General features: G+C 43.1%; 1 protein-coding gene across 3 annotated transcripts in view; it reads left to right on the top strand.

Moving 5' to 3' along the window:
• CHN1 (chimerin 1) overlaps positions 1 to 16831 on the top strand; it is a 121364-nt gene that overhangs the window by 51932 nt on the left and 52601 nt on the right. For 2 of the 3 annotated variants that reach the window (XM_039339308.1, XM_039339310.1), the window contains 2 exons: positions 3787 to 3818; positions 8327 to 8440. In XM_039339308.1, coding sequence (XP_039195242.1) covers positions 3787 to 3818; positions 8327 to 8440 — 146 coding nt within the window. Of the gene's footprint in view, positions 1 to 326; positions 413 to 3786; positions 3819 to 8326; positions 8441 to 16831 lie in introns of those variants that run through there. The other variant, XM_039339311.1, reaches the window with a different exon arrangement.

The following is a 16831-nucleotide window of genomic DNA, read 5'->3' as shown; positions in this document are numbered from 1 at the left end:
CTAACTGGGGGGGGGACCCTGGCACCTTTTTATCCAGAATGAAATCTGTTAATGTGGTGTTAGTTAGGACTATGCAAAGCATTGGAAGCTGTGCTTCCCAAACGTCCAAGGTGTACCCCTCCTCCAGAAAGGTTTGCATGCCAAGTCATCTCTGCACTCACCTGCAGGGACAGTGTTCAGCTGCTTCTCTGACAGTGTTCACTGTGCATGCATACACACAGATGCAAATGACCTGTTAAAACCCTCAGTGCTGCTGTGCTACTTCCACTGAATGCTAACCTCAAGAGAAATCTGTGTGCTGTTTCCAGTGCTAAGAATTCAGAAGGAACATTTGTTGGGCTTGGAGAGACAAGAAAAAAAATATGATTATATTTGTAGGGATTGAGTGTATGGCGTGACTGACTACAGAGCTGTGAGTAGAATTTAATCTCTGGTATAAAATTTATCCCAGCTGAGAAGACCTATAAAAGATAAAACACTGTTGATAGGGCACCAAATTCAGATGGCTAGATATATAATGGCTAGATCTTCACAAGGACCTACGGTATTTTTGTCTTTGAGAGAGATAGGCGGTTCAGAATGAGGAAAATAAATAAAAAACAAAATAAATTCATTTGTAGGTTATTTCCCTCTTGTCATTTGGGAAAATGGGATCATTTTCTGGTCAAAATAATTAGGCTATGAACATCCTTTTGCATGATGCCCAGAATGTTAAATCAGATCACTGGGTGACTCCAGAACATTGGTAAACTGCTGTGGTCTAAATCCAGTTATGCTGTTTTGTTATCAACTGGAGCAGCCAAAACTAGGCTGTAGTGATCATCTGGACTTTTCCAGCCAGATGAAATCATGCCATCTCAGGAGAAAGAGAATAGAAAAGACATAGATAATATAAAAGTGATAAAATTGTGCTGCAGCTGCCAAATATGTCAACTCTAATATTCTGTTAATAGACATCACCTGCCATTTCCTAAACAATGTAATGACCTGATAGTGGTTACAACTATTTTCATCACTTTTTAGGGGTTTGTTGTTGTTGTTTAGTTAGATACTTCGTTGCTGGTGACTTCCTGCTTATTTGTCTTCTGCATATGCTGCTTCTTACTGCAGTTGTGACAGGAAATTCAGGACCCTCTAGCTGTTGGTAAACAACAACCTCAATCAAGGATCAAGGCAATCGAGTCCAGCCTTGCCAAACTAGTTCTCTCTCCAGCCTCAGTACTCAAATTGAACTATGACCAAGCAAAACAAACCTTGCAACAAAGGGTAGAGGACATCGAGAGGCAAGCAGACTTAGGGATAGCTCCGCAGTTTCTGTCTCCAAACTCTGTTAGATATGTTGTTACTCCCGCAGGTTATCTTAGCCAGTTGTAGTCAGCAAACCACCAGAAAGCATTTTCGCTCCCACGTTGCCACGCGCTTCCATCGGCCGTCCTATACAGCAAGTATAAAAAGATATCATTGACTGAAAGACTCTGCTGCTGTGGTTCAGGAGAGGTGGAGACCATTGGACACATACTCCTTTGATGCTCTTTCTATAGAAATATTCGAAAAAAACATGTCCTCCCAATGATCAATGAGTATCCTGGCCATTCTGACGCTACTTATCTCCAATGGCTGCTTAAGGACGAACAGGCTGTGATGATGGCGCAAGTGGCCAGATTCTGCCCAGCAGCACTGGGGATTCGTTAGAAACATAAATAAGATACATATTATTTTTAGATCTTTTTAATATTTTTTAATTAATTTTTATTATATGTGTTCTTATTCATCATCAGATCATGTTCAGTGCATTTTTATATATGTTTGTATGTAAGTAGCCTACAGTTGGATATTTTACTGTTTCTGGCCATATTGGCTGTAATAAATTATACCCAACCTCAACCAGAATAACTAATTGTGACTGATAAAGGGAGGCATAGTTCAACACTGTTCAGTGTCAATTTTGCCACCACCACACTACGTGTTTTTGTCTATGGAGATTCTCAGTTATCCTGGTCATGGTTGTCCCAAAAGTGGCTTTTTAAAATGCAATTAGACTTCGTTTTTCCTGGAAAGTGTTTCACTTCTCATCCAAGAAATGAAGCAAAACGTTTTCAAGGGAAAAACGAAGTCCAGTTGCCTTTTGAAAAAGTACCTTTGGGACTAAGCCTTTGCACATATACATGTGTACACACATGCATAGAGTTTCCTGTTCATCTGCTCGCTCTAGTGAGTTACTCCTCAGTGGAACCATCTCAGGTCTGCCAAAGTCAGAGGACAATCCTAACCTATGTAGTTTACCTCTTCACGATGCTTTGTGAAGACCCCCTCAGACTGGTTTCTACTGTCAACAGTTCCCATGGCTTAATAGGTTTTAGCACCAATGTCTGGAACATCATTTTTTTCAGAGAAGATACAGTGAACTTCTGAGAAAAGTGAATTTGTTTTTGTTTTTAAATAGATTTTATCATTAGACACATCTCTCTCTCTTTACTTGCATCTATGTTTTATTCTTTATCAACACCATTTTGGTTCAGACTTAAATTTGATAGGCTGCACACGATGTTCAGTGTGCTTCTGAATGCCATATACTGCAGGGAGTGGGGGATGGGGAAGGAAGGGAAAGGCTTCTTGCCTTTATGTCTTTGCTGGCTTTCAGAAGTTTATTTTCTTGTCCTTTAGAGGAAAAAAAAAAAGGTTGAACTAAGTTGTTATTTGATCTGTTTTAAAAAGCACCTTTTATGTTCTTTACTGTTTGGAATTAAATGTAGTGACTGCATTCATATAACAGGACTTTTGCTAGGATTTTTTAAAATGATGATTTGATGAAAAAGCCATAAAGTCTTGGCTCATATCTGAGTTAATCCTTAATGTGGATTTACATGTTGGGTGAAACTTGGAGCAAAGAAGTCATGACTCGTAATATTTCATGTGAACCAAAGGAGAGAAAGAGGACTCGTCTATCTGTCTGTCTGACTGTCAGTCTGTCTGTCTGTCTGACTGTCTGTCTACCCACCCACCCACCCACCCACCCACCCATCTATCTATCTATCTATCTATCTATCTATCTATCTATCTATCTATCTATCTATCTATCTATCTATCTATCTATCAAATTTATTGGTTGCCCATCTTACCACAGGGTAACTCTTGGTGGCCCACAGTCATTAAAAATGTATTTATACAGTATATTAAAACAAATTAAAACCAAACATTAAAATATATTGATATGTGGGGAGGGGAGAGTGGAGAGAGGTGGGGTTTGTTCTTTCTCGATCAACCATCTCCACTACGCTGTTCCTCCATTGGGGCCCCAAGCCAACTGGTAGAGTCATGTCTTGAGGCCCTTATGAAAGGATAGGAGGGTTGGGGTCCAACTATGTTACTAGTTTCATTTTCCCCCCATCCTGTTTCATCTATTGTCCTATCATATCCCACCTGGATCGCATTGTCATAATTCATATTCACTGTGTTGGGGATAGAATGTGGCTTCTGCAGAACTTTCTAAGCACAAATCAGATATGAAATTACTCTTTAATGAATAAAGTTGCAGCACCAAGTTTTGTTCGAAGCTTTAATGAAATAGAAATTACCCTACATTTGTCTTTACAGTTGAAATTAATAGTATTAAATGAAACAAGGGATTATTAACATTAATGCTTGGAGAACTTCAGCAAATTTCCTAATATAGTAACAATTGGAGAAAATATAAAATTAATTCTTCATCAAATCACATAATAGAGCTGATTTTTTTAAAGATACCTATACACAAGTAAAATATTTCTTTCCTTTCTTTTTCAATAGGTGGAGAACAGACCTAAATACTATGGGCGGGAGTAAGTAATATGATTCTCTCAATTCTGTCTCTTGAATTGCAAAGCAAATATAAAAAAATATGCCCAATGACTACTTTTTCTGTTCTTTCTTTCTTCCACTTGCTTATAATGTCTCAATTTATCTTATAGACTCTTTTCAGAGAGGGATGGGATTATTTTATAATTTATTTATGGTTTCAGTATAGGCAGTCTTGTTTAATCATCAGTAGCACTCGCAGGATAAAATGTTGACATATACAATCTCATTAATCAAATCAAGGTTTCTTTCCAGTCTGGCTGAAATGTTCTTGGACTTGGAACAATTTTTTTACTGAACCCATTTAATTGCCTCCATAAAAATGAATGTGCTATTTTTAAGAACAAAAGAGGGGGGAAAGCTGTCATTTTTGTTGCTTTATATTAGAAAAGTATATAGCAAGCTTGTTTCCACACTTACTTCATACAGCAAGTTTGGAAACAAGGCTTCAATTTTCCTATCATTCTGGGGGGGGGGGAGGAAGAAAACTTTTCATTTTTCTCTCTTTTCTATTTTTTCTTTAAATTCTTGAGTTATCATAAGAAAGCAAGAACACTCCTAATTTAGATATATTTTTAGCAATAAAAATCAATAATTTAAAAAATTAAAAGTTTCTTGAATGAGAAAATGAATTAGCTCCCAGTTCCTCCAAAAGCTTGTTTAGTGTACTTTGTTCTTAACTTTTTTGTTTACTATATTTTTAACTCAAATCATTTATTTATGTTTTATTTATATACTGCTCTTTTTTTAAAAAAAATGAACATATTTTGTGAATGCAGTGAAATATTAATTACCAATCTTAAAGCCAAAATATATGTTGAATTTCTGTTTATTTTGTGGATGTTTATTGTTTTAATGTTTTTTATTGTTTGCATTGCCCAGAGTCACTTAGTTGAGTTGGGCAGCTATAGAAAATGAATGAATGAATGAATAAATGAATGAATGAATGAAGTCAAGGTGGCAAACCTACTTAATACTTCTTCTATTTTCCCACAACAACCCTGTGAGGGAGGTTGGGCTAAGAGAGAGTGAGTGTCTCAGAATCACCCAGCTGGCTTTCATGCCTAAAGTTGGACTAGAAACTCCTGTTTCTAGGCCAGCACCTAGGAATTCTTGATTTTTGTATGTGAATTTTTCACATTTGCAACATGATATTCACTGCCAAGGCATTTATAAAGTTGGAGAAATATGCTACGAGATCAATTTGCTTTTATGAGTTAAATGATATCAAACATAAATTAGAAGAAATTGTTCATGGATAAAAAAAACTTCTTTGTGTGAAAGAGGAACTATCTAAACCAGCGGTTCTCAACCTGTGGGTCGCGACCCTTTTGGGGGTCAAATGACGCTTTCACAGAGGTCACCTAAGACCATTGGAAAATACATATTTCCGATGGTCTTAGGAACCGAGACACTAGTGGGAATTTGTGCTCAAGGCTAGCTCTGCCAGCCAGCTCGGGCAGACAGGAAAGCAGCCACCTCAGCAGCATGGCGGGGCTGCGCTACCCATCGCAGAGCAGCTACTGCCACATTGCCATGGCTATGAACCTCCTGCTTGACGTCTTTCAGGTCCTCTTGCCTGGCTTCCATCTGGGAAAAGCGCAGGGCCAAGGTAAAAAAAAAAAGCCTGGCAAAATACTCCCGAGGGGTAGCATCGATCTGTAGCGGGAGGTGAAGGGGGGGTGGGGGGTCGATCAGAAGGGAACTGGGTCTGATAAGGGCGAAAGTTGAGTGAGGTTTTCCCCCTCGCCCCTCTGTCCGCCTCCCTTTGTGCAGCGGCGTCTCTGGCTGCTGCCTTCCCAGTCACCAAGAAAGGGGGAAAAAAGAGCCGTGAGCAAGTTCCCCTTTCTGCCTTGCTGCTTAAAGCTTCTTTTTTTTTTAAATGACCGCTCATTCAGAACTCCTCCGGGCTTGTTTGCATGAGCTTCTGGCAGATCAGTAAATAAAGGGGTGGGGGAACCAAACCGTCCAAGGTGCTTGCACCCTGAACGTGTGGACGCTGCTTTCATGACTTGCCACCACCGCCCCCTTTCTTCCTGCCCTCCTCTGGCAACGCGCTGCTGCGGCTGCTGGCTGAGCTGAGCTGCAGTGCCGAGCCGGTCCCCACGCCTCTTGGTTTCCCGGCCACGCTCTGCCCCCGGCCGCCTTCTGCGCTACGCTAGAGCCTCCCCTGCACCGCCCGGCCCACCTTCCTCACTGCCTCGGCCCTCTGGCGCCTGGCACGGCCCTGGGACTGGCGGGCAGGAGCGGCTCCTTCCCAGCTTGCTGGGCTCCAGGCCTCGGAAGCGGCCAGGCGGCAGGCAAGAGGGCGAGGCGGCTGCGATGCCCGCATGTGCGTCAGAGGCCAGCCAGGCCGGGAGGGAGAAGCAGCGCCTTCCAAGCGGGAGTTGGCGCTCCGGCTGCGCCCCTCTCACGTGCGACGAGTTGGGGAAGGGTCGTGGCGGTGAAGGGCTGCGCAGCATGGAAAGGGGCTCCCGCGACCTCACCACTGCGATGGCACTCAGGAGGCTGAAGGGGCAGGCAGGTCCCGGGGGGGCACCTGGGAGAGGGCAAGAGGTGCCGGGATGAGGATGGGGGGCTCCAGATTGGTGGGCGCGAGAGGGCAGCCGGCGGTTCCGAGGCACGCGGATCCTCTGCACAGCTTCCGAGGCCACACTTTTCCTACTGCTTCTCCTCCCGTTGGTCAAAGGCAGACACGATTTCCCTTTCCCTGGTTCTTTTCATCTGCGCTGGAAAGGACAATTTGGGCTATTTTATTACCGGTACCTGTTGTTTGTTTTATTACTTATTGCCTTTGCTGAACCAGGGAAAATTGGTTAAAGTAATTTTCAGGAGCTGCAGAATGCCTCCAAGTAAAGTCTCAGCAATTACCCGGCCAATTTTCCCTGCTAGGGCATCTATGTGTGTCTCCAGACCTTACTGGACTACCATCCCCAGCAGCCCTAAAAAGCAGTGTGGAAGAGTGGGGAATGCTGGGAGTTGCAGTTCATCACCATCTGGAAAAACATGACTCTCCAAAGATCAATCCTTCCTTCCTTCCTTCCTTCCTTCCTTCCTTCCTTCCTTCCTTCCTTCCTTCCTTCCCCCCTCAATTTCCTTCCTTCTCCATCTCCTCCTTTCCCCTTCAATCTTCCTTCCTTCCTTCCATCTCCATCCCTTCCCCTTCAATCTCTCTCCTTCTTTCCTTCCTTCCTTCCTTCCCCATTCAGTCTCCTTCCTTCTCCATCTCCTTCCTTTCCCCTTCAATCTTCCTTCCTTCCTTCCTTCCTTCCTTCCTTCCTTCCTTCCTTCCTTCTCCATCTCCATCTCCATCCCTTCCACTTAATCTCTTTCTCCTTCCTTCCTTCCTTCCTTCCTTCCTTCCTTCCTTCCTTCCTTCCTTCCTTCCTTCCTTTCCCTTTCAATCTCCTTCCTTCTCCATCTCCTTCCTTTCCCCTTCAATCTTCCTTCCTTCCTTCCCCTTCCCTCCCTCTCAACATTTTTGAGCAAGGAAGAGTAAGCTTCTCCAGCGAGCATTTGTATATTGTTTTTGTGATTAATCACTATGTTTTAATTATGTTCAATTCGTAACAATGAAAATACACCCTGCATATCAGATATTTACATTACAATACATAACAGTAGCAAAATTACAGTTATGAAGTAGCAACGAAAATAATTTTACGGTTGGGGGTCACCACAACATGAGGAACTGTATTAAAGGGTCGCGGCATTAGGAAGGTTGAGAACCACTGATCTAAACTAAGGATTTGTGAAGCATTTGAAGGAGGTGCTTTGCAATATGGAACAGTACATGCAAAGTACTCCTTCTCAAATCATCAAAGCAACTGCATCTTTCACAAGACTCAAAGCTGTTTGGAGGACAGTCCTTAGTCTCTGCATGTATACACAACACTATTCATCTGCTGGGACTAACAGCAAAGTGGCTCTGCGTCCACATATGTGGTGAGGACAGCTTTTGAAGCAGCATGCGAGCCTTGCAAAAGATGCAGCTGCTTTAAGAATTCAAAGACAGGTGCTTCATTTGTGCCCCCTGAAGCACACATTACTTTGCATATTGCTGGAAAAAAAAATATGTAAATTATGATACCGAGATGATATTTAGATTGAACACTCGTCCTTAGGATTCATCCGGGGATTCTTAAACTTTCACGGTTGAGAAATATATGCAGCCGTGATAGTGATGTTAATGTTGATGAGAATCAAAGAGAAAATGGGCAAGTTTCTATAAATCAAGATAATCAGAAGTACCTGATATAAAAACAGAAATTACTTAGTCTGTAGAGTGTGTTTTGTATAAACACTGAAAATAAACATGTTTTCAGGCTAAGCAGAGAAATTAACATGATTTTGAAAGTTTTTTTATGCATTTCTTTAAAAATCAAGTAAGATGTTTTTTAATGAAAAAAATAAGACTGCTTTTTTTCTGATATTTTTTCTCACAAAAACATTCTCTTGTGTTCTGCTGATATTGATAGACTTTATTTTTCAGGTTTCATGGGATGATATCGAGAGAAGAAGCTGATCAATTATTGAGCATAGCAGAGGGAAGTTATCTTATTCGTGAAAGCCAACGACAACCTGGGACATATACTTTGGCTTTAAGGTTGGTAATTAATATTTTATTTCTGCAGTATAAGAATATTTATGAATACATCTGCAGGGGATAAAATTAAAATTACTGCTTTCTAATTTTATTTATGGAACTTTTTGAAACAGGCAAGATTTAACCAGTTCAGTTATTAATACTTAATTCTAAGGCATGTTTAAAGTGTTTTAAACTTAGTAGGCAGTTGAAACACTGGTGTATTAAAAAAAAGTCAAGAGGTTAACTTACATCAAACTTTCCCAAGTTGGTGCTCTCCAGATGTGTTTGAGAAATCTGAGAAGAGTCACCCAAACTTCTGGAAAGCATCTGTTTGGAAAGCTGCTTTAGATCTTCCTGTCATTTAAAAATAACAAAGAGAACTTAATGGCTGAAAAATGAATGTGTTAGTCTTCAAGGTGCTGCAAGATTCTTTGTTGTTTTTGCTGCAAAAGGCTAACATGGCTACTACCCCTTTGAAAAAATCTTATTCAATTTCCTCCTCTAATGCTGCTGCTTTTTCTGCTCCTGTCTTTTATCTCTTAAGCTCATTTTGATGCAGGCGCCCTTCTTTTTCCTTCTTGTATTTTCCAGTGAAGAATAATATGCATTAATAGTGCAGTCAAAATGAAAACAAAAATAGCACTGGCGCTTTTTTAAAAAGAGGAAAAATAAAAATTAGCTCAGTCCTTCTGTATTGGAAGTGTGTATGTGTGTGTGTGTGTATTGTGAGCATAATAATCTTTCAGTTGTCCTTGTGCACAATCTGCCAGGCAATATAGTATTTTTACTTCGTTGGCAATACCATATTATTTCTGACACCAAGAGCTGAAAGGGAGATCTGAAAGAAATTTCTATTTGCATTTATCTGAATTTGGTTAAATTTTTCACGTGATCACCAATCCTAATAAAGCAATGTTCCTAGCTATTATAAAACATTTGCTCTCACTTGAGTGATCATAAGTAGGAAAACCATTTTAAACTTGTCAAGGGCAAGAACAGTGAAAGAATAGACAGAGTTGTGTTCCCCTACTTATTTGTCTATCCTGCCCTATCCTACTTTCAAACTGGTCTCTGAGGATAAATTTGTTTCATGATTACCCTGTTTGTTTTCCTGTCTTTCTAAGGTTGTGGGAAAAGGGTCTTCTCTAAAGAACCTTCTGAATTTCAGTTGTTTGTCCTGTTATCTTGTCACGTTAGAAATAATTCAATACATAAATAAATTTACTGAGATTGATCTGGAGCCATCTCTACATGATAAAAGATGAAGGACCAACTTGAAATATACAGGCAGTCTTCCATTAATGTATAGCAGGGATGGGCAGTTATAGCCCATTTACGACCTGTGGACTTCAATTCCCAGAATTTCTGAGCCAGCATGGAATTCTGGGAGTTGAAGTCCACAGGTTGTAAACAGGCCATAGTTGCCCACCCTTGCTGTATTGTGATTACTCAGAGTTCCCATAGTGTTGAAAAAGTAACTTAAAAGCCAGTCCTTGTACTTATGACGATTGCAGCGTCCCCACAGTCACATGTTTGTGATTCTGGTGCTTTGCAACCAGCGGACATTGCAACTGTTGCAGTGTCCCACCATTACATGATCACTTTTCTGCACTTCATAGCTGACTTCCCACAAGCAGAATCAATGGCGAAGCTGGCAGTAAAATTATGAGTTCTGGTCACATGGTGTCTCTCTTAATGACCATGGCAGAAGTAAGGTTGTAAATCCGTCGCAATCTAATATCTTGCCAATCCCAGTTGCAATCATTAAGTGCAAAACTGAAAATTATGTCTATTTGCTGCCTTTAATTTTCTCCAAGACATTCTGGATCTCTGTAAGGAAAAAAATAAATGTGATTCATTTTGGAAAGGTTTATGTATAGGAGAGCTTAGTGCTGGATAAGACTTGCTAGCCAAGTCTTCTCATTTCTGTTAAAGATCAGTCATTCCCAAACGGATTCCTTAGAAATTGAAAGGCTGCTCTATGACAAGTAGGCAATCATTTTTCCCAAGGGCTGCCTGCTTTCAAATTCAGGGCATTAGTTATATAAGTAGATAGGCAAGCCCACATTTCTCTCTTGCTTTTACTCAACCAAACAAAGAAGGACTCACACTCATATATTAATATTTTATGATACATACCGGTAACTGCCTTGGGCAGTCTCGGTTCAGTATGGATTTGATGAGAACAGCTCTTCTGGATTTTCTCAAGAAGGAAGGATCATCTGCACATCACTTTGCTAGCTAGCTGTGAAACATGACTGATTTCAAGCATGTGTGTATTATTTATTGTGTACAAATAAGCAATTGGCTTCACCAGTAGTCCACGACTTATGCCCACTATTGGAACCAGAATTTCCCTTAATAAGCAAGGCAGTTTATTAATGAATCGTGCCACATTATATGACCTTTACCATGGTTGTTAAGCAAATATTGACTTTGCTTGTCGGAAGCCAGCTGGGAAAATTGAAAATGGTGATCACAAGACTCCAGGATGCTGGAACCTTCGTAAATACATGCCAATTGTGTCAATGTCAATCACGTGACTGTGGAGATGCCTCAATAGTCATAAATGTGAGAACCGATCATAAGTCACTTTTTCAATGCCTTGTCACTTCAAATAGTCATTAAATGAATGTTTGTAAGTCAAGGACTACCTGTAACATGATTAGATTATACAGGCAACAGAGATCAGATTGGCCCTACTCTGTTGGCCTTCCATAAGACCTTAAAAACCTGGGCCTGAGGGTCAGGAGGTGGAGTTGAGCCATACATTGGTTATGTTGTCACTAAAGGATATTTTTACCTCAGCTGCTGTTTTATGTGGGGGAGGGGGTTGCTTGTGGGGGAGCTTTCTCTAGCTGCCGTAGAGTCCTTAATTTGAGATATACAGCCATATAACCTGACCCAAATAAATAACAATTGCTTTATCAAATGTGGGCCATTTTACTTGCCATCAATTTACTTCCTGTTGTTGAATAACGAAACTCTTGTATTTTTGCAGCTGATGGGCTTACCTACACTGACTAAGCAGCTACTATTCTTTCATTTTTATCTTTCTTATGCGCATTAGTGAATTACAAATAGTTTTGATCTTTGAACAACACTCTTCAGCAGCTGGAATGCCTATCTTTTCAAATGCGTTTTTTTTCCCTCCGAATAGGAAGGAAACAGAGACCATCTGCTTTCTTTCAGTGTGGAGCACTTTACTTCCACCACTTCCCTATTTCATTCTCTTTATCCTGGAGTCTTATGTTTCCTTTCCTTCCTTCATAAGACTGGGCCATTAAATTATTTCACTAATAATATTGGGAATCGTATTAATAAAATGTACTTGAAAGTGGTGAAACTTGGCAATGCAATCTTTTCATTTGTTATAGTTTAAATAATTTGTAGCAACAGGAACATGTTACGGTACTAGGCATTTAGACTGTAATACTACTTGAAAATATGTGTATGTAAAGTGAATATATGAATATATATTGTGAATAGATACTTTGTTCACCTACTCTTATAAATATGTCTATTATATTTTGATATAAGCAGGCAGACATTTGTAGTACTGTTCTTTGTTTATCCTACTGAATTCCAAACTTGCTTTTCCCCTTATTTCATAAACCAGTCAAATGTAGGCCAACTTCATCATAACTTCAGCTCCAGTGGCTTTTGAGTCTTTCAGATTTGCTAGTAATATTTTTAGTGTTGTTTAAGATTGAATTTTGAACTACTGTTTTATGAAGAGTATGCTTTTATGTATTTTAGTTCAGAACTGTCAAGCTTTGTGAAGAACTGGAGTAAAAATGCTTAAATTAATTCAAGTTTCTGCCTGTAAAGCCAGTTCTGATTTTAGTTCTATGTACATAAGGCAGCACATCATCCTCTTTATCCCCAGCCTGTTTTTTAATATTACATCTTTGTGCTCAGCCCATAGATTAAGTGCTTATTTCACTCCCATAACCAGTAGTTTCGAAATGCCAGCATAGTGTTCTAGGTTATTTATTTTGAGAGATGGATTTTAGTGACTAGTGTGAGGTACAGTAGTTTTTGATAATAATAAAGTAGTTTTCCATTTCAGTTTTATGTGCTTTGATATTACAGCAATGCTGTGTTAAAATATGTACTATATGTCCAAGCATCTGAGTTTAAGTAGACCAGATGGATATATTTGAAAATAACCAAAGAAGAGAATCCAAATCCACTTGTAGTTGAAAGAAAAATAAGGTTGTATTTCAAACAACAAGTTTGATTAGACTAGGTGAACAAATCTAGTAAGCCTCTTTTGTAGAGAATAGGGTCAGCAAACATGAATATTTGCTGCACAGAGCATAGAACTCAACATTGCTATGACAAGCTGGATTCAAAGTGAACATAATTTTTATGAGATCAGATTTTTTCCCTCAATGATAATAGAACCAGGAAGGAGTAAAGTATTTTTTTTTAGCTTTTAAAAAGAAGTGGTGTTGTCTTACCTGAACGCCTTTTCTCAACACGGAGATGGAGAATCCACCATTGGGTTTTCTCTGTCTGCCTGCTCTTGAGACCAAGTCAGCCAAACTTGACACGCCCCCTGTTGCTAGGAGAACCCAGTCTTGACGAGAGCGAAGCGGCTGATGATAGTACTAGGTGTTGGCTCTCGGATCCCTAATCCTGGCCTAACTGACCTGAAGGGTGGGTGTGGATTCTCCATCTCCGTGCTGAGAAAAGGCATTCAGATAAGACAATGCCCCTTCTCCAGCACAGGAGATGGAGAATCCACCAACGGGACATACCAAAGCCTCATTGTCCCAATTGGGGGGGGAACACACAAGGCCGGATCCACCTCCCTGGGAACCACCTGCTGAAGGACCCTCTGACCAAAGGAGGCATCCGCGGAAGCAAAGCGGTCAATCTTGTAATGACAGCGAAAGGGGAGGGCGAAGACCATGTTGCAACCCTGCAAATCTCCTCGATGGACGCCTGAGTGGCCCATGCTGCAGAAGTCTCAGTGCTGTGAGTGGAGTGAGCTGTGATATGACTTGGAGGTGGCAGGGAAGAAGACTGGAACTCCTCCGCAATACAAGCCCTGATCCACCTGTCTATAGTGGAGGCAGACACCTTCTGTCCCAGAGAGGCGAGGTGGAAGGAAACAAAGAGGGCCTCAGACTTGCGAAAGGACACCGTTCGCTTGATGTATCGGCGTAGCGCCCTACGGACGTCCAGTGTGTGCCACTGCCGTTCCAAATCATGGGAAGGATTGGGACAAAAATCTGGCAAAATAATTTCCTGGCCCTATGAAAAAGCGAGTTGATCTTGGGCATGAATGTGGGATCCAGCCGAAGGACCACCAGTGGAAGATACAAAGGTCATCCCTGACCGATAGAGCAGCCAGCTCAAAGATGCGCCTGGCTGACGTGATAGCGATCAGGAAGGCGACCTTGTGGGATAAGGACCTTAGAGCACTAGTTGTGAGAGGCTCAAAAGGTGGTCTAGTGAGTGCACGTAGGACCCGGGGGATACCTGTGTACCACGGGTGGCTTGGTGTTGGAGGCGCCCTTAAGAAAGGTGCGTATCCTGGGTTGTGGGGCCAGAGGGACCGAATTGGCACAGGTAAGTAAGGTTGATAGGGCCGCCACATGCCTAGGGATGGTAGCAGGGGCTAGGCCCTTATCCAGGCCATCAAGAAAGAATTCTATGATCTGTGGGATAGTCAAGTCCGAGATATCCAGTTGCCACTTTCCATACCAATGGCAAAAATTCCTCCATGTGGAGTCATAGATGCAATTGGTTGCCGGCCTGTGAAAAGCCTGAATCATGGAAATCGCTCTGGCTGAGAACGACTCCTGGGTCATGATCCTGTGTTCAAGTGCCAGACGGCTAACTGTAGCCACTGGGGTTCTGGGTGCCATAGAACCCCCCCTGATGGAGAGACACGAGATCCGGCGGAATTTTCCATGGGGGAGAGCGGGAGAGGTTCACCAGGTTGGCGAACCAGGGTTCCCGGGACCAGTATGGGGCCATGAAGATTACTTCCGCCCGCTCCTGTAGCAGTTTGCGAATGGTCGCCGGGATCAGTGGGAGAGGGGGAAATGCATAGAGAAGACCTTCGACCATGGAACTTGAAGGGCATCCATCCCCTCTGCCCCCGGGGATGGAAAGCGGGAGAAGAACCTCGGGAGCTGGGCATTCGCCGATGAAGCGAACAAATCGAGAACCAGTTGACCGAAGCTTTGAGACAGTTCTGTGAAGAGATTCAGGTGTGATCCACGGTTGACCGGCTCAGAAAGTCTGCTTTCCGGTTCGCCTCCCCCGAAATGTATTCGGCTGTGAGAGAGGTTGAACTCTGCCCAGGAACCCAGTAACTGAGCTTTGGACATGAGGGACCTGGACCTGATACCCCCTTGCCGGTTCACGTGGGCCTTTGCCACCACGTTGTCCATGAGGACTAGCATGTGCTGTTTCACCAATATGTCGCAAAAGTGGCGGAGAGCCAGGTGTATGGCTCTGAGCTCTAACCAGTTGATGTTGTGTCTCAGTTCTGCACAGGACCAATGGCCCTGTGCGAACTGAGACCTGAGGTGAGCTCCCCAACCGAACAGACGCGTCTATCGCAAGTGTGAGACGGATGGGTTCTTTGAAGGGTGACTCTCTGGCTACCACTGGCGAGAACCACCAGCAGAGGGATCTCAGGGATCTCAGGGAACCCTCACCTGTTGGTTGGATGAACTGGTTCCCAATCTCTGGAAAGGGAGCAGAAACCATTGGAGGTTTCTGGAGTGGAGCCTGGCCCAAGGGACTATGGCAACACAAGAAATCATCTTTCCCAGGAGTTGGGAAAGAAGGGCTAGGGACGCTACACGTTTCCTGCATACCTTCCATGCTAGGTCCCGGATGCTGTCTCAACGCTCCTGTGAAAGATAGACCAGGCAACCGACTGTATCTATGACGGAGCCCAGGTGTAGGATTTGGGTTGAGGGAACTGTGTGACTTTTTTTGAAGTTCACCAAGAATCTGTACTGTTGGAGGATCTGGATTGACAGGCTCAGGTCCGACTGGGCCACCCGGAAGGAAGACGACTGGATGAGAATGTCGTCCAGGTGGCATTGAATGCGTATCGGCACCAGCCTTAAGTGTGCTGCAAACACTGCCAGGATTTTAGTGAACACTCTGGGAGCTGAGGAAAGTCCGAACGGCAAGGCCCTGTACTGGTAGTGGTGGCCCATGAAACAGAACCTGAGGAACCGCCGGGGGTCGGGAAGAATAGGGATGTGGAGATACGCTTCCGTGAGGTCTATGGACATCAGGAAGTCTCCTTTTCTGATGCTGCCCAGGATGGATTGGAACGTTTGCATCTTGAATTTCCGGTATGCAATGTGGGAATTCAGACCTTTGAGGTCTAGAATTGCCCTCCATCCCCCCAATGTCTTGGGGACCACGAAGAGGATTGAATAGAATCCCTGACCTTTCTGACCAACCAGCACCAGCTCTATGGCTCTTATCTCTAGAAGATGATGAATGGCCTCTTGCATGAGGCCCTGTTTGGCTGGATCCTGTGACTGGGGGCAGGAGATGAAACACCCCAGTGAAGTGGACACGAATTCCAGGGACAGGCCGAATCGGACAGTTTGGAGGACCCAGGAGTCTGTGGTGGTGAGCTCCCACTGGTGGAAAAAGAGGGATAACCTGCCACCTATGGGAGGGGCAGACCTGGAGTCACTTGGATCTCCTGAAAGGGCGACCTCCCCCACAAAAGGGCCGCTTGCCCTGGTATTGTTGCCTGGGTCTAAATCCGGATCTGTGGGGCGGATGATCCTGTCTGGCTGTGAAAGGGCGGGGAGGCTGAGAGGCTCCCAAGCCTGTTCCTGACCGAAAGGACTGCCTGCGGGCATACGGATATGTGCGCCTGTCAGTTTGCCTGGTGAGGTGTGCCATGACCTTCTTCTTATCCTTATTCTCAGTTAAGTACGGGTTCAGGGCCTCCCCAAACAAGTTACCACCTTGATAAGGAGCTGCAGCCAAATGCCACTTAGATTTGGCATTGGCTTGCCAATATTTGAGCCATAGCATCCGACGAGATGATACGTTGGATGCGATGGACTTGGCAGAGTATCTGGCCATCTGCAAAGTAGCGTCAGAGGCATATTCCATGGCTGCGACCAGCTTACTGAGATCCTGTTGGGTGCATATGTCCTCTGGAGGAATCCGGGCCTGGAGTTGCTGGAGCCAGAGGAGAGAGGATCTGGTGAAAAAGGAAGCGCAAGTGGCTGTTTTGACCGCCCATGCCGCTGCCTGGTGTGTCCTGCGGAAAGCCATATCCCATCGCCTATTCTCTGTCTTTAGGGCCTCCGACAAGTCGCCCGACACTGTGGATGAGGATATGAGTGAGCATAAAGGATTGTCTACCTTTGGCACCTCCAGTGTATCGGACAAATCTGA

The sequence above is a fragment of the Crotalus tigris genome, unplaced genomic scaffold (assembly GCF_016545835.1).
Source record: "Crotalus tigris isolate CLP2741 ecotype Arizona unplaced genomic scaffold, ASM1654583v1 scf7180000017733.2605024, whole genome shotgun sequence".
Classification (NCBI taxonomy): domain Eukaryota; kingdom Metazoa; phylum Chordata; class Lepidosauria; order Squamata; family Viperidae; genus Crotalus; species Crotalus tigris.
The sequence above is the reverse complement of the archived record's forward strand: the minus strand, read 5'-3'. Positions and strand labels throughout refer to the sequence as shown.